This window comes from Oryctolagus cuniculus, chromosome 5 (assembly GCF_051225735.1).
Source record: "Oryctolagus cuniculus isolate XC-2025 breed Fujian yellow rabbit chromosome 5, ASM5122573v1, whole genome shotgun sequence".
In the NCBI taxonomy this organism is placed as follows: Eukaryota; Metazoa; Chordata; class Mammalia; order Lagomorpha; family Leporidae; genus Oryctolagus; species Oryctolagus cuniculus.
The window spans coordinates 29,456,480-29,482,094 of NC_142871.1; the positions used below are offsets into that span (position 1 = coordinate 29,456,480).

A 25,615-nucleotide genomic window follows, 5' to 3' on the forward strand; every position below is an offset into this window, starting at 1 on the left:
CAACAGAATGAAGGATAAAAATCACACAATCATCTCAATCGTTGCATTAAAAGCATTCAGTAAAATCCAACATCTATTCATGATAAAAATCTTGAATGAAACAGGTATAGAAGAACAGCCAACCTCATACTGAATGGTACAAAGTTAAAAGCATTTCTTCTAAGATTTGGAACCAGACAATGATGTCCACTCTTACTTAACATACTACTGGCAGTTTTAGCCAGAGCCATTAGGCAGGAAAAAGAAATAAAAGGCAAACAAACAGGAAAGGAGGCAGTCAAATTATCTGATCTGTGGATGACACCTAAAGCTTCCACCAAGAGACTACTAGAACTGACAAATTTATTCAGTATAGTTGTAGGAACAAAATCAACACACAAAATGTTAGTGTAGGCAATGGGTATAGCAGTGGGGACACTGTTTGAGACACTACACATCCCATGTCGAAGTGCCTGGGTTAGAGTCCTGCTCTATTACTAATTCCATCTTCCTGTTGGTGTGCACCCTGGGCGGCAGCTGATGATGGCCCATGTACTTAGGTCCCTGCCACCCATGTGGGAAATGTGTCCTGAGATCCCGGCTCCTGGCTTTGGCCAGGCCCAGCCCCAGCTGTTTGGGTTGTAAACCATTGAACCAGCAAATGGGAGATCTTTCTCTGTCTTTCTGCTTTTCAAATAGTAAAAATAATTAAACACTCTAAGAGTAGCAAAGCAGATTAATTTTTAAAATAGTTATTGGTTAAACCCTCTACTCTACAGTACGTTGTCACCACCACACCAACTGAGACAGGATACACACAGTCCAGTACAGGTGGACCTTCAAAAAATAACATGTAATTCAATACATATATAATATATAATGATAAATATATATAATTCAATACATATATAATTCAATTATATATTATAATTCAATACATATATAAATATATAATGATAAAATCAGGGTAATTAGCATTTCCACCCTCTTCAAATATTATCATTTCTGTGTTGGAAGCCTTCAAATTCTTCTCCTCTGGTTATGTTAAAACATATAATTAATTGCTGTAGACTATAGTTACCCCAACTGTGGTTTAGAACAATAGAAATACTTCCCCTCCAATAGTATTTTAGTACCAATTATCCACCCACTATCCATTTTTTTAAATAATGACTCCAAATTCCTAATTCTACGCACACACACACATACCCAGAAGAAAAATTCACAAAGGAAAGTTTCAGAGACAGGGCTTGGGCTTGAGGACACATCACAGTTTGCATCACCAAACAGAGCATTCTGCATCAGTGTCTTACAGGCAGATCCACCCACAGATTCTTGATTTACATTTGTATAACTACAGCAACAATTCAAGAGGTTTTGCACAAAATAAGAAGAATGGTATGGCCCAGAGATCAGCGGAAGTCCCTGTTTTAGCAAGCAGAATTGCTTGCCACTTTGAAAGTTCCTCCAGTGTCTATTAATCAGGATTTCAAGGATGTGGTCCTGAGACTGGCTTTGCGAAATGGGACATCAGCAAAAGACTTGATTTGTGCTTGCACATAGGTTTTCTCCTACTGAAACATGGCCACTGCTATGTAAAAATTCCCAAATTAGCCTACTGGAAGATGAAACTACATGGAAAAGGACACCCAGCATCCAAGTTGTCCTAGCTGGGCCCAGCACCCGAATAACCCGTCAGCTGCATAAAAGCATGAGTGAGACCAGCAGAACTGACTAGCATACCATCTGAATCATGATAAACGGTCACTGTGTTAAGACTCCTAGATTTCAGGGTGGTTACCTACACAGCATTAGATATCTGGTATCACTAATATATAGATATTAGAGTATATTATAAAATCCTGTGTTACTAATTTGAATATTGTTGCACAAGAATGAATGGAAGAGAAAAATGAATAGGAACAATAATGTTGTCCTGGAAACCTCTAGAAAGGCAAAAAAAACTATCCCTTGAAGAAAAAATGTTACACTGTCTTATGAGGATAATTGAAAGAGCGCAAGTTCACCTGCGTATAGTATTAACAAATATTATCATCTACTCCTTTTCTGTGAAATAAAAGATTTAATTAATAAATAATTGTTGAGTACTAATGGTGTGCTTCAGACTCTCCCTAAACTTTCTTGGTTGGCCCGGCACTGTGGTATAGCAGATGAAGATGCTGCCTGCGGCACCAGCATCCCTTATGGGTGCCAGTTCAAGTCCCAGATGCTCCTCTTCTGATCCAGCTCTCTGCTATGGCCTGTGAAAGCAGTAGAAGATGGCCCCAAGTGCTTGGGCCCCTGCACCTGCATGGGAGACCTGGAATAAGCTCCTGGCTCCTAGCTTTGGATGGGTCCAACTCCAGCCATTGTGGCCATCTGGGAAGTGAACCAGTGGATGGAAGACCGTTCTCTATTTCTTCCGCTGTCTGTAACTCTACCTCTCAAATAAATGAATATTTTACAAAACTTTCTTGGTCAGTAGTTCATTTTTTTTTTTTAATTAATTTATTTGAGAGAGAAAGATATACACAAAGAAAGTTCCCATCTATTGGTTCACTTCCCAAATGCCTGCAACAGCTATGGCTGAACCTGCGGCTGGGTACTCCATCCAGGCCGGCCACGTGGGTGACAAGACTCCATGTATTTGAAGCGCTGCTTTGCTGCTTCCCAGGGTCTGCAATAGCAGGAAAGTGAAATAAAGAGCCAGAACTGGGGATCAAATCGAGGTATTCCCATGTGGGACACAAGAATAATAACTAGAGGCCAGCACCGCAGCTCACTAGGCTAATTCTCCACCTTGCGGTGCCGGCACACGGGGTTCTAGTCCCAGTCGGGGCACCAGATTCTGTCCCGGTTGCCCCTCTTCCAGGCCAGCTCTCTGCTATGGCCAGGGAGTGCAGTGGAGGATGGCCCAAGTCCTTGGGCCCTGCATGCGCATGGGAGACCAGGAGAAGCACCTGGCTCCTGGCTTCGGATCAGCGCGGCGTACCGGCTGCAGCGGCCATTGGAGGGTGAACCAACGGAAAAGGAAGACCTTTCTCTCTGTCTCTCTCTCTCACTGTCTACTCTGCCTGTCAAAAAAAAAAAAAGAATAATAGCTAGAGTCTTAACCACTAGGCAATGCCTGCCTTTTCATCAATACTTTTATCAGTGACTTAGATGAAAATGTGGAAGTAGGCTGATCAGACATATGGATGACAACAGCTTGGGATTTAAGAGATTTACTGGTAGAATCATGGTTCCAAGATGTCATAATAAGTTGGAATAATAAACCAAAACCATCAGTCTATAGAGATACAAGTTAGATCCTTGTTAAGGAATCAGTCTTGTGGGGACATAGGCAAATAGAACATTGAAACAAAACTTGAAGAAATCCTACCATCAGGGCTAACTTCCTAGGCAGATCTTAACAGTTCCCTTCTTGTCACAAATACCAATACATTGTTTTTTATTCTTTTTAAATGTTTCTATGCTTAATTCCAAATATTTGACGGATTAAAATATGCATATTTGGAGCTGGCACTGTGGTGCAGTGGGTAAAGTCACTGCCTATGATGCTGGCATCCCATATGGGTGTGGTTCAAGCCCCAGCTGCTCCATTTCTGATCCAGCTCCCTGCTAATGCACCTGGGAAAAGCAGAAGATGGTCCAAGTGGTTGGGCCCCCACACCCACATTGGAGACCGGGATGAAGCTGCTGGATCCTGGCTTCAGCCTGGCTGAGCATTGGCCATTGTGGCCATCTGGGAAGTAAACTAACATAGTGAAGACCTATCTCTCTGTCTCTCATTTGCTCTCTGACTTCCAAATAAATACATACATTTTTTAAAAAGATGCATACTTATTAAGGAAGATGAAACTGTTTCTGGTTAATTGAGATTATATGCCATCTGGATCTTTTCCCAAGACCTGATGATACATGCAAACCTCTACTCAGAGTAATTCTGTTAATTCCATGAGATGCTACCATTCAGACTACTTTCTGGTATTTACTTTATGAATAATGACTAAATCTTCCTTTTCCCACAGAAATCTACAACCTCTGTCCAGGATGATTCATTCCATGTGTTTGGAATTCTTGAGATATGTAAATTATCTTTTTTGACTCTAAAGATTTATAAACTGGCAATATCATTGAGTATATTATATAGCTACCCTCCCATTTAATTATTGTTTATAATTGAGATTTTTTATGATTAGTCTATAGGTAGTATACAATTATATAAAAAATTTTTGACGCAAAAAATTTTACATTAAAAATTTGTAAATGCATGTAGTTATAATCCTTAAACTTTGTAGGCAAACTGTGCTTGAACAGAGGGCTGCAAACAGCAATAATTTTAAATATTGGTCAACTATTAGATCAAACTTTATAGGGAGAATCATTCTATTTAATAGTAAGAGGAAAAGGTAATAAGCAATTTAAAATAGATGAATCATATTAAATACATGATGATTTCAGATTGCCATTCAGTTATACTTAACATTGTTGTAGGCTATTAAAACTATCCTGCAGCCTATGGAATGTCAAGTTGACAAAGGGAAATCATTCATCTCTTTTAAAAACAAATTAAAGTATTTGTAATAAAAAAAAAGAGAAGCACCCATTTAAATGTGATTAAGAAAAAAGAAATGAGGTGAATTTTTTCTTCTTTAAACTCTCTAGAGCTGCCAAAAATTTACACTTTTAAAAGCACGGATACAAATACCTCTGGATTAACAGGGAGAGACAAACGAGGACCTCTGGTGAGACGTGGTGTATGATGCTAACTGGACTCGGCTTTCTTTTTACTGCCACTGGTTTCTGCAGAGAAGCCTTATTACTTTCTTAGGTAGCCACATCTGCCTGTTTTTCTTTTGTTTCCCTCTGCTTTTGTCTGCCCTTTTGTCTAAGATTTGTCCTGTCCTGCTGGCTTTTGTGACCATTTCAGATCAACAGCCATGCTGTCCTCACCTCTTGAACTCTTCTTTTACTGCTCTTTCATTTGAAAGGGCCTTTCTTGTGTAAGGCGGTGGTGTTTGCCTTTTCCATTTACCTTTACAGAGGCTTGTATGGGATACATTCTTTCCCATTCTTTGCATCACTGAAAAATGACACAATTGAATTCTGAGTACTTCCCATGGCTTTTGTGTGACTTACAGTCAGGAGTTTTGCAGTCTTTCTACTAAAATTCCCACCTGGTGTCAGAGACCCTTCCAAGGAATATATTTAGCATTACCTAATTTCCGTATTCTTCATAGGTAGAATAAATGAGCCAATAATGCCAAACAAATAACAAGACTCAGCAGTAATACATTTTAGATCCTTCACCTTCTTTTCAAAACACTTCATGTATTTCCTTCTTTTCCTTCATTGTTACATAATCATCATTTTTAATAGAGCAAAAAACATCTCAGTTGACTGGAGGATTTATTATAATTTTTAATGTTACAGCTTTAGCTAGTGATGGTTATTTTAAACATGTTCCTGTGTCTTTTTGATACAAGTTTGTAAATTTTTGAAAAGTTTCTTGCTTTCTGACACAAAGTGATCCAAGTTATCTTGTATATTTTTTGTACATTCTGAGAAGCTTCTCCTAAGTTCCTTAGTCTTTTTTAGTGGAAAAAAAAGGAAAGAGAAACCAAGAATCAGGTGCAACACAGGGTAATACAATAGGCTATTCCAGTGTAAACTTACGAATTTTTAAATCTTTTAAATTTTATATTGATACTTCTCACTTTGTTCTAAAATTACAATTTGCTTCTTAATTTAAGGAATTACATAATTGTAGAACATTTTCCCTTTACAAGTAAGAATAAGTAATTATTTTCTTTGACTAAGAGTTCCAAATACCCACACCAATATCAATACGAATAATAAAGTACTGAATGAAGCCCAGCATTTTCTGGGAGGTCACTTTTGGCTTTAGATGGAATCCCAGAACACATGAATTCTAACCACTTGATTCTGGAGTTCATTCTTCAGCCTTCTGTGTGGCTATGCACAGGCAAAGCACACCATCTGGAAATGGTTTGTTTCACTTGTTTCAATAGGTTTTGAGTCTGCGATCTTTGGCAGCCTCACAGCTCCCAGTTTTGCAATCTCACAAAGTAGAGGCATTGAGCTACCATCACCCCCTTGCTTAGGCGAGAAGTCAGCTATCGGAGGTAACTGCAAGAGAATGCAAAGAGTTTGCTTGTGGTCCACAATGACCTACTGCATAATAAAAGTACAAACTCATTTATACAAGGTGATGGTGGGCAAACTGATTCTTCCCATTTCTCTTTAATTTCTAGTAATTTCTAATCCACACATTCAATTAAATGACACTTTTCCTAAATTTTGCCCTAACTTAAAAAAAATTTTAAATATATCTAGCACCCTTTCCTGAGCCATAAACACTTTCTTTATGTATACCATGCAACACTTCTTCACTCCCTTAGCAATGTAATACGTCATGGAATATTTTGTTTTCATTGTAGGAAGCCAAGTGATTTTTCTGATTAACTCACTCTACTTCCATCCAGGGCTTGGTCAGTTCAGAGTATTTATTTTCTGTAGGAAGATCAATGAAAGACTTTATATGCAAATAACATTACATATAAACTCATGTAATCAAGAGATTTAAACTGGAAGTCTCTTCTTTTATCCATGATCCAAAATTCATATATCTTGAATATTTCATCTGATGAATATTCACTCATAAAAACATATATATTACTAATTTAATTACAGATGCCATGAGTATTGAACTCGAATTTCTAAGAAGCCTTTGGATAAATAAAAATATCTACTACTTTAATATTTTATGAATTCAGATTCCCCAAACCCACTTTAGAATATCAGAAAATAAGCAGAATATATCATACTAAGACAACTTAATAGAAATATTATGTACATTTATACAAGGTAATTGCACATTTCCACATCAGTTTTTATACTGCAATCTAAATTTATGTCACTTATACTTATTGAGGAAAAATGCAAAATCACATTAAATTTTTCAGTTTTATGTAATATGGATGTGGTTGCCCTCTGAAATTTAACACATTTTTAATATAAAATCAGCCAATTTTGGAATGAATATTATTGAATATTATTGAAAACTCACTAGATTAAATTTTGTTGTTCAGCCCGTTTCTCCAGAACTTGGGCTTTGGCTGCTGGCACAGTTTGAATACAACCACAACCACATTTTCCCCAGCTGGGCCTCAAACCGGCGCCCATATGGGATGCCGGAACTGCAGGCGGTGGCTTTACCGCTACACTGCAGCACCAGCCCCATCACACTCCGGTTTTCTACACATCAAAATATCAGATTCCCCTTTCACCTCAGAACCTTAGACCTCCTCTGAGAATCGATTTGTGATCTGCAGGGGAAGAGTGACTTCATGACACTCAGGTGAGGGAGAGAAGGAGTCATGATGCTTAAAGAGGAAAATCAAAAGGACAGACAACAGTAAACAGAAAACAGAATGATGAACATTGAAATCCTTAGTTAGAAAATCTGAAAAAGGCTTTTTGAAAGGGACACCTTTACCACTCCTTTGAAAAGCATCATAGTGCTTTTCCCACTTTTCCCATGGATCTGTCGTTATGGAGTCTACATTTTTTCTTTATTATCAAGTAATGATGTCTTAGTAGGAAGAGTGGAGTTCTTTCATTAAATGTCAGGGTGGCTCTGAACAGGACCTCTGAACCTGACAGCCATGGGAAAGATGGACTCTGAAGTGCCTTACCGTGACAAGACTCCACAGACCCACAGTATCCATCAAACCCCAGGACCAGGAGGAATGAAAAGCAGGGGAGGAGGAGAAGTATCCTTGACACAAGGTCCTGGTTCAAAACCATGACTGACGTCGCAGTCTCAAAATTGGGCCCATCAGCAGTTGGCATTTCAGTCTGCATCATTACTTTCTTCCTGTCCTGTTAATGAACTAGGTTCATTTTCGTGTTTTGAGGCCAGAGTTCCTTCCAGTGGACATACTTCCAATCTTATAGGGAATAAGAGCTGGAGAAGCAGGGTCGCACAGAGAAGCTGATTGTGCTCCCTGTCCTCAGCAACGGCTCCCTTCATGGCTGTGTTAAAAGTTCTCAAAGATCAGCAGGATTTCTCTGCCCATCTGTAGGCACAAGCAGATCCCTGTCCAAAGAGGAAGCCTAGAACATGGCTGGGCCACCTACTGATGATATGCTCTGAACAGGATTCAAAGAGAAACATTTCCACGTTCCCTCCACGCGGCCTTCCGGCCCTCTCGCTGCCATGCTGTTGCTGGAATGCAGCATCCTGTTCCATGGGACGTCATCGCAACCCACAACAGCCAAGAAAATCCAGGTCTAGAAGCCAGTGTTTGGTCAGGTGATTAAGAGGCCCACATCCCATATCAGAGTACTTGTATTTGATGCATAGGCACAGCTTCCTGATAATATGGACCCTTGGAGACAGCAGGTGATGGCTGACATAGCCGAGTTCCTGATACCCACGTAGGACACCTGGATTGAGTTCCTGGCTCCCTGCTTTGGCATGGCCCAGCCCTGGCTGTTGCGGCATTTGGGGAGTGAACCAGTAGTTAAGAACTCTCTGGGGCCTGCACTGTGGTGTAGTAGGTAAAGCCGATGCCTGTAGTGCCAGCACCCCATATGGGCACCAGTTCGAGTCCCAGCTGCTGCTCCACTTCTGATCCAGCTCTCTGCTATGGCCTGGGAAAGCAGTAAAAGATAGCCCAAGTCCTTGGGCCCCTGCACCAGCGTGGGAGACCGAGAAGAAGCTCTAGCTCCTGGCTTTAGATCAGTGCAGCTCCAGCCGCTGCAGCCAGTTGGGGAGTGAATCAGTAGATGGAAGGCCTCTCTCTCTCTGCCTCTCCTTCTCTCTAACTCTTTCAAATAAATAAATAAATCTAAAAAAAAAAAAAACTATCTGCATCTCCCCACGTTCCAGTCTCCCTTCCTCCCGAATAACATATAAATAATTAAACAACACATAATTAAATAAATAAATCACAGCTCAGGCTTCAATGGACACACTCTGGATGACAAGTTAACACAGAGTCCTGTGCTCCTGAATCTCAATTATACCCTCTATTACATGGAGTAAGATTGGTCCCTCCAAAAACAGGGAGGTGCATTATTAATCAGTGTGACAGGCTTTATTCTGATCTTCCTTGGAGAAAATACTGGCATGAGCCAAATCTCCCCTGTAGAATGCATGCAGCAGAATCTTCTTAATGCAGAGTAAACAGATATACAGTATAAAGGATCTTAGCTTAAAATGTATCTGCATTATTTATAAGAAGTTAATGATTAAATTGCTAATGGAAAAAATTAAGTGTAATTTAATTAGGTTACTTAAGAAGTAGAGTTCTTTCCAAGTATGTACATGTATAGCACCTAATATTTATGTAAATCCCAAACTATGAAAGCTAGCCCACTATACCCTTTATTAGGAACAACTTTGCCCAATTCTTGCTTTAAAGTGATAAAATAAATTCTTTTTACTGAGTATGAATCATACTTTTCACTTCAGGAAATCAACTATCTACTACTAGAACAAATTAGACAGTTGCCTCCATAAGAATCAAATATTGAAATTTATTGCATGGATTTTGTATTTAGACTGATAAAAATAATCTGTTTCACCATAAGCCAACTTTTACCACATTTTAGAAAGATGGAAATGATGTCTGTGGAGTAAGAATAGAGTGTACAAAAATTTGCCCACTGGCTGGCGCCGCTGGCGCCGCGGCTCACTTGGCTAACCCTCCGCCTGCGGCACCGGCACCCCAGGTACTAGTCCCGGTTAGGGCGCCGGATTCTGTCCTAGTTGCTCCTCTTCCAGTCCAGCTCTCTGCTGTGGCCCGGGAAGGCAGTGGAGGATGGCCCAAGTGCTTGGGCCCTGCACCCGCATAGGAGACCAGGGGGAAGCACCTGGCTCCTGGCTTTGGATCAGCGCAGCCATAGCAGCCATAGCAGCCATAGCAGCCATTTGGGGGGTGAACCAATGGAAAAGGAAGACCTTTCTCTCTCTCTCTCTCTCTCTCTCTCTCTCACTGTCTAACTCTGCCTGTCAAAAAAAAAAAAAATTTTTGCCCACTGACTCCAAGTCAGATCTAACCTAGATCAAATATACATGCACACACACACACACACAGCATGACAAAGAAATGACACAATAGGTCACCACACTTCAACCTGGTTCTAGGCAACACCAATCTTTAAAAGCCTTTTTGGAATTAATTACAATAGATCATGTGTTTATATTAGACCATATTTATTGTGTTAGACTTCTATCATCTATATAAAATAGGTATTTCCCATTTTACACAGCAGGAAATTAAAGCTGAGTTAACAGATTACAAAGGCATTTTATTTACAAATAAGAACAAAAATTCTGGAAGAAATATCTACAATAGCTTAAGATCATTATCTCTACATGACAAAGTTGGCAGAAGGTTGAAAGAAAAGGGATTAATTATAATTAAAAATTATAAACTATATATATTTTTTTTATTTGACAGAAAGAATTAGACAGTGAGAGAGAGAGAGAGAGACAAAGAGAGAGAAAGGTCTTCTTTCCATTGGTTCACCCCTCAAATGGCTGCTATGGGAGGAGTTACGCCAATCTGAAGCCAGAAGCCAGGTGCTTCTCCTGGTCTCCCATGCAGGTGCAGGGCCCAAGCACCTGGGCCATCCTCCACTGCACTCCCGGGCCACAGCAGAGAGCTGGACAGGAAGAGGAGCAACCGGGACTAGAACCCAGGACCCATATGGGATGTCGGGGCCACAGGCAGAGGATTAACCAAGTAAGCCACAGCATCGGCCCCTATAAACTATATATTAAAAGAGACAAACTTAAAAGGTCCTAGAGAAGAAAAAAAAAACAGAACATAAAAAAGGTCAGGCATCAGAATGATCTTGCACTAGTAGTAGGGAGGGTGTGGTAGAAAGTATCACTGTGCTCCTGGGTCTGTATACATGAAATACATGAAGTCTGTTCACCTTATATAAATAAAAAAAATTATTTTAAAAAAAAACAATGACCTTGCACTTTCAATAGAAAAACTGAAAACTAAAAGACAGGGGAATGCCATAAAATTTTTTTGTAGAAAAGATTTTAAACCTAAAAGTTTACACTTAAACTATCAATCAAGTAAGTATATGGTAGCAAAGACATTTCAGACACAGTTTCCCATAAGTTTCAGGAAGCCAGTAGAGGATATGCCGTACTAAAAGAGGAAGTAAACCAAGAAAGAGGAAGGACGGCAACTGGAAACAGGGAATTCCCAGGATGACAACAGGCAGCAGCAGAACCACAGTTATGCAGCAGACCTACAAAGTCACCAGTCCACCCTCAGGAAGGAGTCATGGTTCTGAGGGTGTCTGCCTGTGGGGAATGACATCTCTAAGAAAATTCCAGAACATACAAATTATGTGATATTTATAATCTTGGGGAAAATTCTATTTTGTAGGAATATTTTGCAGATTTCCCGTATACCTTGGAAATGCAGTATTCTCAATATTAGGCAAATGAGAAGGAAAGAAAATGATTAGGAAAACAAAGTTTATAAGACTATAACTAATCACAGTGCTCTACCTGGTTCAGTAGAGAACACTGTTTCAATAATGAAGACATAGAATGTGTATTAAAAATTGAAATGCAATTTTATTAGGAAAATGAGCAAAGTGGGCATAAATAATGAAAATCTTTATCTATCATATAGAAATACAATAGCTGGCCAGCACCATGGCTCACTTGGCTAATCCTCTGCCTTCGGAGCCGGCACCCCGGGTTTTAGTCCCGGTTGGGGTGCCAGGTACTAGTCCCAGTTGCTCCTCTTCCAGTCCAGCTCTCTGCTGTGACCTGGGAGGGCAGTGGAGGATGGCCCAGGTCCTTGGGCCCTGCACCCACATGGGAGACCGGGAGGAAGCACTTGGCTCCTGGCTTCGGCCGGCCGTAGCGGCCATTAGGGGAGTGAACCAACGGAAGGAAGACCTTTCTTTCTGTCTCTCTCTCTCTCACTGTCTAACTCTGCCTGTCAAAAAAAAAAAAAAAATACAATAGCTAATATCTAAAACTGATGAGTTAACAGACAACATAGGCATTTTATTTACAAAGGAAAACAAATTTTAGAAGGAAAATCTACAGTAGTTTAAGGTTAGAACCTCTAGAGAGCATGACAAAGTTGGAGGAAAGCTGGAGGACAACAGATTGTTTCTTGTGATATGCATTTTTGTACTGTTTGATTTTTAAAAATTATTTTCCTATAACGTTGCATAAAAATCTAAACACTACTTTGAAAAAATGAGTTTATTCCTTAACAGCCCAAAGGCTTAAAAGTATAATGTGTAACTTCACAATAAAACATTAAATCTACTAATTTGCCTTCTTTATTAGCCTACCCTAGTTTTGGAGGGTCTGTATCAGACCACACATGGATTCTTAGGAGCCACAATTTTGTGTTTTCATTTCAACTATAATTGCAAATGTAGAATCCTCTTCCAAATCACGCAGACAGCCACGACGTAACTGCCATTGTGGTGTGCTTGCTATCACAACTTAGGGCCAAGAAGTACTACTGTATTTAGTGCCAGAAAATGAAAAAAACAGTGTCTCAGTCTGTTTAGGCTGCAGTAACAAACTAGATGGCTTACAACCAGCAGAAGCTTAGTTCTCACAGTCCTGGAAGTTCAAGAAAAGGTGCAGCCAGATTCTGTTTCTAGCGAGGGCCCATTTCCTCACAGCCATCGTCTCACTATAATCGCATACAGCACAAGGCCAGGGAGTTTCTCCAAGAGCTCTTTTTTTTTTTTTAACTTTTATTTAGTAAATATAAATTTCCAAAGTACAGTTTATGGATTACAATGGCTCCCGCCCCATAACTTCCCTCCAACTCGCACCCCTCCCATCTCCCGCTCCCTCTCCCATTCCATTCACATCAAGATTCATTTTCAATTATCTTTATATACAGAAGATCGATTCAGCATATATTAAGTAAAGATTTCATCAGTTTGCACCCACACAGAAACACAGAGTATAAAAATACTGTTTCAGTACTAGTTATAGCATTACTTCACATTGGACAACACATTAAGGACAGATCCCACATGAGGAATAAGTACACAGTGACTCCTGTTGTTGACTTAACGATTTGACACTCTTGTTTATGGCGTCAGTAATCTCCCTAGGCTCTAGTCTTGAGTTGCCAAGGCTATGGAAGCCTTTTGAGTTCGCTGACTTTGATCTTATTCAGACAGGGTCTTAGTCAAAGTGGAAGTTCCCTCCTCCCTTCAGAGAAAGGTACCTCCTTCTTCCCCAAGAGCTCTTATAAGGGCCATAATCCCATTCATGAGGGCGCTACTCTCATAGCCTAATCATGATCTCTCAAAGACCCGCACTCGCTTCTGTCATCACTGGGGAGTTCGGATGTCAGTGTATGAACTCGGGGGCATACAAACATCCAGCTCATAGCAAGCAATAAAGGATGTGTCAGTATCAAATTAAATCATAGCAGGTGACACAAGTGAAACATCTGTAATAATCTGAATGGGCCAAGTCTTGAAGAAACTGTATCACTTTTTAAAGCTTTATTTTATTTTATTTGAAAGACAGAGTATCAAAAAGAGAGGGAAAGACAGAGAAAGAAAAATCTTCTATATGCTGGTTCACTCCTCAAATGGCTATAACAGTTGTGGCTTGGCCAGGCTAGAGCCAGGAGCCTGGGACTTCATTCAGGTCTTCCACATGGCAGGGGCCCCAGTACTTGGGCCATCTTCTGCTGCTTTCCCAGGCACATTATCAGGGATCTGGGCTCAATATGGCACCACAGGCAGTATTTTAACCAACTGTGCCTCAAGACCAGCACCTTGAGTCACTTCTTATAGAAAAACACCATGAACTCAAAAGGACCAACAGTCAGCACCAATATTCATGTTGCAAGTTGCACCTTGGACTCTGCACAACATTATTGCCAGAAAAAAAGTAATATTGGTAATTTAATTGCATTTATTGGTTTTATACTATATAATTACTGTAAGGATAAGAAACATCTATTTTCATATTAGTATATATTAGTCCAAATAATAATTTAGTTCAATCATAGAATGAATTTTTCCCTTTAAATTAAATTCAACATTATTTAAACTATTCTGTTAAAAAAATGTGCATAAATTTGAGAAGCACTGACTCATTTACTGACAAATCTCATTAGGTCAATTTTCTACAATCAGGTTGTAGCATTCACTAAGTGCTCATTAACGTTAGAAGGAAATACCTTTTTCTTTCATCGATTTTAGTTCACTAACTTTATTACCATGATGCAGTAAACGGCTTCATTGTTGAAATCACCCAGATTTCTTTTCCCTGACCTCTATTTATTAGTTATGCTCACCTATATATAATTTATGCCTCCCCTGACCTCAGAGAAAGGAGTAGGAAAACGCTTGAGAGGGTGCAATGTTTTGGGTTTCCTATTGCTGCCATAACAATTTACTATAAATTTAGCAGCTTAAAAAAAAAACTTACTATCTTATGCTTCTGTAAGAAACCCAAAAGGAGCTAAATGGGGCTAAAATCCACATGCCAGCAGTACTGCATTTTTCTGGAGGCTGCAGAGGAGAATCCATTTCCCTGCCTTTTCCAGTGTCTAGAACCTCCCGCATTCCTTGGTTCACTGCCACACATCACGCTGATCTTTACTGGTCATCAATCTTCTTTTCTAAGTCTGATCCTCTCACCTTCCTCTTACAATTATGAGAACCCTGTGGTTCATAATCCAGAACCATCTCCCCACGCCAAGACCTTAATCTAAGGCAAAATTGTTTTTGCCTTGTCAAGTTACGTGCACAGAACAGGGATTAGGATATGGACATCTTTTGGATGGCATTATTTGGTCTACCACAAGGAGTGCCACTTGGTCCATCCTGTCCCCAAAGCAGAAAGTCTCATAGAAGGATCTGCTTTGGAAAAGTAGGAACACATTCCCTGGGAACTGAAAGAAAAGGGCAGTAAATGTAAGACAGCATTTTACAGTGTGTGGGAATGAGGTTCTTTTTCTGAGGAAGATTGAGGAGCACACAGGGGCTTTGAAAGGGGTGGACACGCTGCTCTGCGAGGTGAGAAAACCCCACTAAGAAGATAAAGCAGACTGCTTTCCTAAGGGCCCGAGATGTGGTAGTCTCCTGGGAAGGACTCTCTGAGGACATGCCAGTCACCATGCACATGAAGATTACTCCCAGCTCCAAAACGCTCACTTCACTGCTATTGCACATTTGCAAACAGCGCAACTGTAGCGTCAGAATTAACGTGGCTCTACCACCTTTTCGGTATGCCCTTGTTTTCTGCTTTGCAGGATTCCTCCAGCATGAAACCTGACACTAATTAGGCTAGCCCCAAGTAGGAAAATAAAGATGATGAACCACAACCCACTCTGGAGATAAACCAAGGAAAACGGATCTCTGCCCAAAAGAACAACAGTGAAAAATCGTATTTGCCAAGGGGCTATCTACTAAGAGTTTAAATTTTTAGAAGAACAAAACGTGGAGAGTCTGATAAGATCTGCCAGCTACTGCTGTTTTCTCAGATATTTGCCAGGGCCACAGCCACTGAAGCTTGGGTGGATTTCTCTCTTGCTGTGTCATAAGATGTTCCTCTCCCCACCCCCACCTCCTCCCTCCTGCTGCCTCCACCAGTGCCTGTGTGTGTGTGTGTGCGCGCGCACGAGTGTGTATTTGGTTTCTCTCTCCCCTGTAAGAACACAGTCCGCCCGCCTTCTCCTGCTGTTGCTGCCGCTCTGACTTGCTCTTTGCTGCTGCTTTCCTCTCTTTCTCTTCCTGCTTAAGCTCCCTGCCTTCTGGTAAGTATGACAAACACTCCCCCAAGCCCTGTGAGATGTAGGGAGTGGTTTGTGGTGCTCGAAACTTGCAACTTTGAGACTGCCAGTGAACTGTTGAAGAACTTTCCATTGTTGCATTTATAATTAAAATGTGTGGCTCAGGAAGGGATGTGTGAGTGCTGGGACTGCCAGCACAAGTGAAATATGCTCTCAGAGGAGGGGAGGAAAGGGCAACACAGTTCACATAGATGAAAGTGAAAATTAAATTCTTTGACATAAAAATAATTTATATAAAAGGGTCCTTTAAAACTAACAATGTTTTTTCCTCTTGTTGATTTGTCTTGAGTCTACTTTTAGAAATTGAGTTGTCCTGTGGTTAATGACTCAGTTATTCTGCCTTAAAGTAAATGTGGAAAAGGAGTTTAAAGAATATTTGTGGAATTAAAGACATCAATGATAATGACATCTGAAGAATGAAGAATAAATCAAATACAAACAAAACATGTGCATGTAGACTAACCACAGTAAAACTCCATACACAGTCGGTTTTAAATTCTTGATTGAAATTCGCTTTCATTTTGATTTGATTTGATTTGATTCTAATATGGGTTCCCAACATTTTAAAACTCACATATGGTCTTAAGTCACTAAATACATACTGTTTTAATTTGATTTAAAAATTATTCTCTTGAATGCCCAAGGATGACGTGCTAAATGCCATGACTCATTTTAGAATAGCTTAAAATAACTTCTGACTGGACAGCAGGTGCCATGTGTCTTTGAGTTTAGAGGAAGCATAAGTTATATATAGATGAGTGTGCCTAACAAGTGGAGATCAAGATCAAGAGATTCCAATGAGGAAAACAAAGAAGCTGTCTACTACATACATTATCTGATCATCAAATTGGTGAATTAAAATTGGTGAAAGAAAAAAAGAACTTCCTTCTAACTTAATGAGTACTTGGTGAGAGCAACAAGTAGGTGGCAATGTCTAAGCTCTGGCTTTTCCTTTCTCGCTGGTGTCCAAACATCTGACACCCACTGCCCTGAGAATGAGGGAAGGGGGCTGTGCCGTTGATACAAGAGTATGTTTTTGTTCTCACTTTCACATGACCATAGCAGCAAAACCTATGAATGATGAGGATCGTGCCATATTTTATGGTCATAAGTAGCATCATCAGCATTAAATATTATTTACAGATAAAATGTTCCATCACTTAATGAACTAACACAAACTGATTGCAAATCTAGAAATGGTAGTAGCCAGACACCCTACAGTAATCTTCCACACAACTTTGTTCCTCACTCCTCATTTCTTAAGAACTTGTGTTATACTTACATTATTTTCCTAGTTCATTCCTTCCCTGCTTTTTTACTTGATATATAATAAAAATGATTGGCCGACGCCATGGCTCACTAGGGTAATCCTACGCCTAGCGGCGCCGGCACACCAGGTTCTAGTCCCGGTCGGGGAGCCGGATTCTGTCCCGGTTGCCCCTCTTCCAGGCCAGCTCTCTGCTGTGGCCAGGGAGTGCAGTGGAGGATGGCCCAAGTGCTTGGGCCCTGCACCCCATGGGAGACCAGGAGAAGTACCTGGCTCCTGCCATCGGATCAGCGCGGTGCGCCGGCCGCAGCGCCAGTCGCAGCGGCCACTGGAGGGTGAACCAAAGGCAAAGGAAGACCTTTCTCTCTGTCTCTCTCTCTCTCTCACTGTCCACGCTGCCTGTAAAAAAAAAAAAAAAAAAAAAAAAAAAAAATTATTAAGTTTCCCTAGAGTTACTTGCCTTGGAATAGAAAGTGATAATCTGCTTTCTTCTAAAAGAAAGCCGATTTTTATAGAGGAATAAAAAGTTATTGTAGAAATTTAAGAAATTGCTATTATTATAAGCATTACCATGTTTCCATATTGGTTGGTTTATTTACACCTTCCCTTATTCCACGTCTTATTACAAAAATGATGCTAGAATGAATTTCAGGAAAAATATTTTTGCTGATTGACAATTAATAACATGTTGCTCATCTGGGAAAAAGAAAATACTAGAAAGGCAAGAATATCTCCTGAATCACTAGAATAATTCATTTACATCCAACCATCTGTACTAATCAACTCTTTACTTACAGGTCAATATAAAGTTAGGGGCATTATTGTTATGAATCATTTAAAGTTAATTGGCTATTGTATTAAGTAATTTAACTTTGAATGAAAACTAATACCACTTAAAATTAAACATATGAAATGTATATACCTGTGTACTTCCAATGATTGTGAATCTACACATATTCATAAAAGAAAATGGTAACATTGGATCTTCTAAGCAAATGACAAATATGTCACGAAAAACAATACTTTGGTAATGTTAATAATAAGGTATACTGAAAACTAAAACCATAAATATGCTAGTAGTATGACTCCATCTGGAAAAATGGCTTCCCACTGTTTCTACCTAACTAATTGTAACAGCAATGATTTGTAAAAGTACATTCACTCTATGTTAGAAACCATAATTAGTTGATGCTCAATTTGCTCACATAACTTAGTGAACTACACAAAACCTAACTATGCTTACCACTTGATACTACACACAGTATGGAGATTAATCACGCTGAACAGCTCTCAGCAGAACAGTCCACACCTCCAGAGGACAGTTCTTCATCACCTAGGCAGAATGGCCTTGAGAAGCAAGATGGTCAGAATTCCCCAACCCTACTCCAAGCACCACAGCAAGAGGCAAGTGTGCACCCTGAAAAGGGGACTCACGACATCTCTGAAGAGTTAAACCGTCAACTGGAAGACATCATCAACACATACGGGTCTGCTGCCAGTACAGTGGGCAAAGAGGGAGCTCCCAAGGCCAAGGAGCAGCCTGCAAATGCAGAAGCAGCCGACCATGAGGATGGAGACTGTGAGGAGAACGCTGGAGAGGCTGACAGAGAACCTGCTGCTTCTGGAGACCCAGCCACAGTTAAAGAGCCAATCAGCAATAAAGAGCAAAAATTGGAAAAGAAAATCCTAAAAGGATTAGGCAAGTAGTTATGTTCTAACATGACTTTTCTTTGAATTATTCCTAAGAGGGGCACTTTCTCCAAACTCCACTAAAACCCACATCTAATATTTGCATCTCCTTCAGATCTTCCCACAGGCTCTCTTGTTCCCAGCCCCTTTCCCACAATAGAGTTTAAGTGAACTTTTTAACATATTACCCATCTTCCCTCTGTCCCAATGGTTTCCCATTGCCTTAGGGTAAAGACTAACATTCTTTTTTTTGGGGGGGGGGCCTCAATTTTTTCTTTTTTTAACTTATTTTTTAAGGAATATAAATTTCATAAGTACAACTTTAGGAACATAGTTATTCTTCCCACCATACCTTCCCTCCCACCCACACTCCCACACCTCCTCTTCCTCCTCCTTCACTTGCCAGTCCCATTCTCCATTAAGATCCATTTTCAATTAACTTTGAACACGAAGACCAACTCTATACTAACTGAAGATTTCAACAATTTGCACACACACACACATACACAAAAAAACTGTTTGAAAACAGTTAACTCTCATAATACAATTCATTGAGGACAGAGGTCCTACGTGGGGAGTTAGTGCGCAGTGACTCCTGTTGTTAATTTAAGAATTAACACTCTTATGTACAACATCAGTGACCACCCAAGGGAAGACTAACATTCTTAATATGTTCTTTAAGGAACTAATGGTCTAATCCTAATCAGTTCCAGATTTATCTCAAATCACTCTACCCCTTCCTAAACACTGTCCCTATTACCACAACCTCTACTACTACCACCTAATAGCTAGTCATCATTATCTTCTCTTTCACTTCTTTGAATATGCCATGCTCCACCCCTCACAAAGCCTGTGTACATCCTAGTGTTTTTAACCTAGAAATCCCTGCTCGTTTCATAATGCCACTCCCAATTCAGCTCTTTGAGTACTTGACTTCTATTCATCATTTAGCTTACAATTCAACTGACATCACAGCCCCAATGTTTTATTGTATCTTACATATTTTCTTTATAGAATTTATCAATGTTTGAAATTATACATATTATGTATACATAGCATATAGTTATTTGGTTAATATACATCTTCTCCACTAGATCTTTTATTTCATGAAAACAAATTGTGTATGTATTCAATGTACTAGATAGATGCCTATTGCCTAGGATAGTTAATGGCATATTCAAGATGCTTAGTGAATATTTATTTTAAGGATGAATGAATAAATCAATGGAAAAGTTATTTGAGGCAATGTAAAGAAGTTTAAATTTAGACAAAATATAAAAGGGAATAATTTGCATATACAAGATTGTCAGTTAGATCAGTTGTTTGTTCTATAACTATATTAAATATTTTTGATCAAGCATATCTCATCAGAAATGTATCAATTATAGAATGTTAATAATCAACTGCTGCAGCCACCTGGGGAGTGAAGTAGTCGATGGATGATTTCTGTCTCTCCATCTCCCTCTCTGTAGTTGTGACCTTCAAATAAATACATAACTCTCTAAAAAAAAAAAAGGAATGTCAATAGTCACATAAAATACATATTTGTTCCATCATTAATTTATTGGTTCAACGAATATGTATTAATGGTAGGTGAACAAGATAAATAAGAAAAGGTCATTTGGCCATGGAGCTTTAGGTATGGAGAGAAAAGTAGATTCCTAAACTAACTGTTAGATAGGATGAGCACAAAAACAGAAACAAGAAAATTTCTCAGGGCATGTGGAGGATTGGTAACACCAGCAATAACTACAAAAGAAGAAAAATAATGTTTCTATTGCTGTGAGTAAAAGCATATTACACATAGAGAAGTCCTTCTGCTTCTCTTTCCTGTTGAATTTCACTGAAACACTCACTACAAAGACCACCTCCAATTTGATACTTTTCCTGGCATGCCCAAGTGGAGTAGCAGCACCTTCCTTGGTTCTCTATTAAATCTTCCACAGCAATCATTTGTTTAAATTGCCTCCATGCTAGAAAGAGACTCTATAAGAGGCAGTGACCATATCTTACTCATTTCTGGGAGGCAGTGAAGTAAAGTAAACGATGATGGAGATTAACTGGGTTCAGACTCCAGCAACAAATTACCTATAAACCCCAAAGCATGTCTGTACCATAGTAGGCTCTCACTGTGATGCCTAAAAGTCATTGCTGCAACACTTTCAGGGACTCAAACGACATACTTTTTTTTTTTTTTTTTAAGATTTACTTATTTGAAAGGTGGAGTTAAAAAAAAAAAACAAAAAAAAGGAAGAAAGAGAGAGAGTGCGCGAGTGAGCTGGTTCCCTCCCCAAATGGCCACAATGGCCAGAGCAGGGCTGACCCAAAGCCAGGAGCTTCTTCCAGGTCTCCCAGATCTGTGTAGAGTCCCATGTACTTGGGCCATCTTCTGTTTTCCCAGGCCATTGCAGGGAGCTGGATCAGAAATGGAGGAACCAGGACTTGAACCGGTGCCCATATGGGATGCCAGCACTGCAGGCGGCGGCTTTTACCTGCTGTGCCACAGCACTGGCCCCTTCAATGACATACTCTAGTAACATCTGATCAATATAAGAAAGGATTAAAATAACCCAGATAATACTTTAAAATATTTTCAAGTTCCACAGTACAAAGGTGAAATCACTCTAGTATTTCTGAAACACTGGGAAACATGATGAAGTTGCTCTGTGTTACAGAGCTGTTCTTTTCCTTCTCTAATGGAAACACCTCAGATGTACCCCCTTTGCATTAGACATTGTTAAGGTTTTCATTAAGACGCTACACAAAATCTCACCCCAGAGGTGAACAGTTTCAAGTGTTCTTAACCAAAAGTTATTTTGCTTTATTACCCTAAAATTTCTACATAGCCATTTGTATTGAGGGGGAAAAATAAAGCAAGCAGAAGTTAACCAATTTGTTTCCACTTGGTCTTCCATAAATTATTTCATAACTCACATTAATATTCCCATTACTAAGGCCGGCGCCGCGGCTCACTAGGCTAATCCTCCGCCTAGCGGCACCGGCACACCGGGTTCTAGTCCCGGTTGGGGCGCCGGATTCTGTCCCGGTTGCCCCTCTTCCAGGCCAGCTCTCTGCTGTGGCCAGGGAGTGCAGTGGAGGATGGCCCAGGTGCTTGGGCCCTGCACCCCATGGGAGACCAGGAAAAGCACCTGGCTCCTGGCTCCTGCCATCGGATCAGCGCAGTGCGCCGGCCGCGGCGGCCATTGGAGGGTGAACCAATGGCAAAGGAAGACCTTTCTCTCTGTCTCTCTCTCTCACTGTCCACTCTGCCTGTCAAAAAAAAAAAAAATATTCCCATTACTAAATAATCCAAATGATTATTTTAGAGTAAGAAAAAAATTCTACTTCTCTAATTCTGCAACTATCTAAGAGTTACCAAACTCCAACTGAATGTATTTGAACAGAATTAATGGTTATGAATCAGAGTGCCTGGTGGGCCCACTCTAATTATGTGTGTGTGGGCTGATGACCTTTCTGTGCCATCCCACTCAACATCATTAGCATATTCTTCTGAACAGGGCACTATTTCAGATACATTATGAGTTAAAACAATATTTTTAGGCTAACATAAACATGTAACCAACTTTATTTCAGTTATCCACAAGGGGCATTATAAGATTTCTTGGCTACGTATCAGTTAAATGGCACTGCACTATTGTGAAGATCAGAGGTTTTCAAAGTTAACTGTGTATTAGAATACAATTCAGAATTTGTCAAAAAAATTCTATTCCCGAGCCCCTGCAGAGATTCAGAATTGGCAGGTCTGGAGTGGGGCCAAGGTACCCCAGGTAATTTTGACGCAGGCAGACTGTAGAAGGAATGGAGCTGAAGCTTCAGAAAGTGTTTCCTCCACCCTCATGGAGAAAAGATAAATTCTGTCTGTGGTCTGCTTTTAGAACCTATATGGGCCCTTAATAGAATTTTAATAAGTCATTCAGCCTATTCCTGAAGATATATCCACAGACTTTACTGAATCAAAGATGAATATTTGATTATTATATTTATCAGATACTATTTGTTGTATTGCTATTTTTGAGATGATGAATTGTTCTGAATCTCTAATGAAAAAGTTTCCTGAGTTTATACCTTTGGGACACTGAAATTTCAGACAAAATTAAACAGTTTCTCTACTGATAGTATTCAATTTTAATATAAATACACCAAAAATCTCAAATATCATGAGCAGAGTTTCTATCATTTCCTAAACTTATTGGACCAGAACATCTTGAATATCTGGGAAATGTCTCTGCAACCCAAGCACACAGGACTTGTTTTTCCTTTAAAGGATGTACGTTCTCCCACAGTCAACGCTCTATCTACCAGACCAGCCAGGGAAGAATTTTCAACTGCAGTTGGCTGAAAAAATCACTTTCCCATTAGCATCTCAACCAAAAAAAAAAAAAAGCAAGTAACAACAACAACAAAAAACCAAATTCTACTTATGCAGTGCCTTGACATGTCTTGGTAACATCTGAAGTAACCCCCGTGTTTCTCCACCCCAATTCTACAGCCTCACAAGTGCCTTATTAACCATTTCTTTGACAAAATTATGTGGGCTGTACAAACACCACATAATAATAAACACAACAAAATAAGTTAAATTATAAAATATAATATACCTTCTGATATTTATGTTGTAACTGATGGAACAGGAAATTATAGGTTTGAAGCGTAAACATACAAGAAAAGCCAAGCTGATCCACAGGTCCATTCTGAGCTCACCATCTATCTAAACAACCCTCTAATTTTATAGACAGGGAAACTAAAGCATAGGGAGTTTAAGAGTCTGCTAAAAAAGGCATGAAGTGTTTGTAAGATTAGTCATAAGGAAAGCTTGGAGCAGACCTGAAGTCACTCATATGAAAGACCAAAGGTTTACAGACCCTATTAGCATATTAGCTGAGGTGCATTTACAACAGCCCAGCTAACGGATTTTGTCTTTCTAGTTACAGGTGACATTTAGCTCCACCTTCAGGGAGGCCCTTGAGTAGGACTTTGGTATTCAAATGTCTTCACACACCCACCTATACTTGGTCTTCCTCTGAACTGCCACCTATTTCCGTTTGATTTCTAGTTATTCTAATAGGATAATAATCTGTTACTTTGATAAAAGGTGCTAACTTTTCTGAAGGAGTTGGTAGGACATCAGAGAACTTCAACAGAAATAGGAATCACAAGAGGCTTAAAGATTCATGGGTAGATTTGCCCAGAAGCTAGAACTTAGGCCAGATTCAGAATAGAATGGAAGGATTAGAGAGGCAAATGGAAGAGGAAATAAAAATGTCTTGGGCAAAAATGATCAGTACTCACTTCTGCTCAGGCTAGGTAATGTGCACATGAATACTGCACTGCCCTTTCTCCTATTTTTTTCCAATCGCTAATAGTTTAAAACCATCATTGGTTGATCAAGTAAGAAGTCCAGGTCCACTCCAAAACTGAATAAGAGGCCAAAGTTCTAATTACAAATATAACAAGGTCACTAAAACACAAGAGGTAAAATGCCAGCCAAATGGAAAACAATACGACTAGAAAACACAGGCAGGGTAGCATTTTCAAAACTGTAGTGACATTAGAACCAAGTGAAAAGAACAAAAGCTGTGACTTAAGAGATGATACTGAGGGGGAAGATATGCTTCATAAACTACAAAGTGGACCAAAAACACACTCCAGACGACAAATTTACCATCCAAATGATGTTGCTTTTGTGTCTCTGTTGCTATCTAAATCAAGCTAAAAATGATTAAAGCTATTTCAGTTATAACATCACCAGATATTAAAGTCTGAACTCAGAATCAATTTAGTCAATTCACTTATTTCATAGACAAGGAAACTGAGGTCAAAGAACTAAAAAGTCTGCAAAACAACATTATTTAACTAGTCAAGGTACATCAGTTCTAGAACCTAGGCCTCCTATCCTTAGTCTAATGTGAATGTAACTACATAATTCTTTTATTCTCCACATACATGAATCTTACTTTCCTTAGACAATATCTATATACGCTCAAGGATCACTTTCCTCACAATCTCTATCTTTAAGTTACATTTCAAAAAAAAGAAATAAAATTAACACTGAAATATTAATCTAGGCCTAACGTCAGAAAAGGGACATTCACAGTCTTTACTGCTTTAGCACCTATTACAGCTCATGGAAATCTATAATGCGGTTGAGAGGCATAAAAGTGTACATTTAAGACCCAATTTTAGCCCTTAAGTCTTAAAAAATAATCTTGGGAGAGTGTAAAAAGCATAGTTTTAAACCTGTAAAATCTGCATAAATTGTTACCCTAAACTTAGAATAAACAATCATTACTATGCTGAAAGTTTAATAAAAATCCTAGTCCACATTTCTATAGCTAGTTTAGTTGTCTTAATTTAAGACTTTTAATTTCATTGATATAAAGATAATTCATTCATATTCCAATATAACTGTGCCAGTGAGCACAGTCATATGTTCTTGCTGCATAGGTGGTTTGATTTTCTAGTAGACTTCCTACCAAACTGAGCATTTTGCAGTGTGGTGACCATATGCCCACAACATGTCTTCCCCAGATTTTAATGGGGAAGAATTGAAGCTTGGAATGACACATTAGGGAAAATGAAAGTGATTTATTCCAACAAAATGTCCCTGGATTAAGTTTGCTTGTTCCTCTTGGGTCTGACATTGTCACCAAATAACCCCATTTCCATGGAGACTTAATCATAGCCTTTTTTAGAAGATGAGCCAGTCTCTTGTCTATACTCCTCTGTGATTATCCCACACAGTCCCCTAGGCGAAGAAAACCAGTGAAATTTAAAAACTCAAGATTCTGATGTC

General features: G+C 39.5%; 1 protein-coding gene and 1 long non-coding RNA gene across 2 annotated transcripts in view; one reads left to right on the plus strand and one right to left on the minus strand.

The window, feature by feature from the left end:
* Positions 1 to 25,615, minus strand: part of LOC149126448 (uncharacterized) — a 212,981-nt gene that overhangs the window by 98,098 nt on the left and 89,268 nt on the right. The gene's annotated exons all lie outside the window — the stretch shown is intronic.
* Positions 15,488 to 25,615, plus strand: part of TXLNB (taxilin beta) — a 49,607-nt gene continuing 39,479 nt past the window's right edge. Inside the window, exons 1-2 of the mRNA XM_017345398.4 lie at positions 15,488 to 15,809; positions 18,375 to 18,811. Coding sequence (XP_017200887.2) covers positions 18,376 to 18,811 — 436 coding nt within the window. The 5' untranslated portion in view covers positions 15,488 to 15,809; position 18,375. The remainder of the gene's footprint in view (positions 15,810 to 18,374; positions 18,812 to 25,615) is intronic.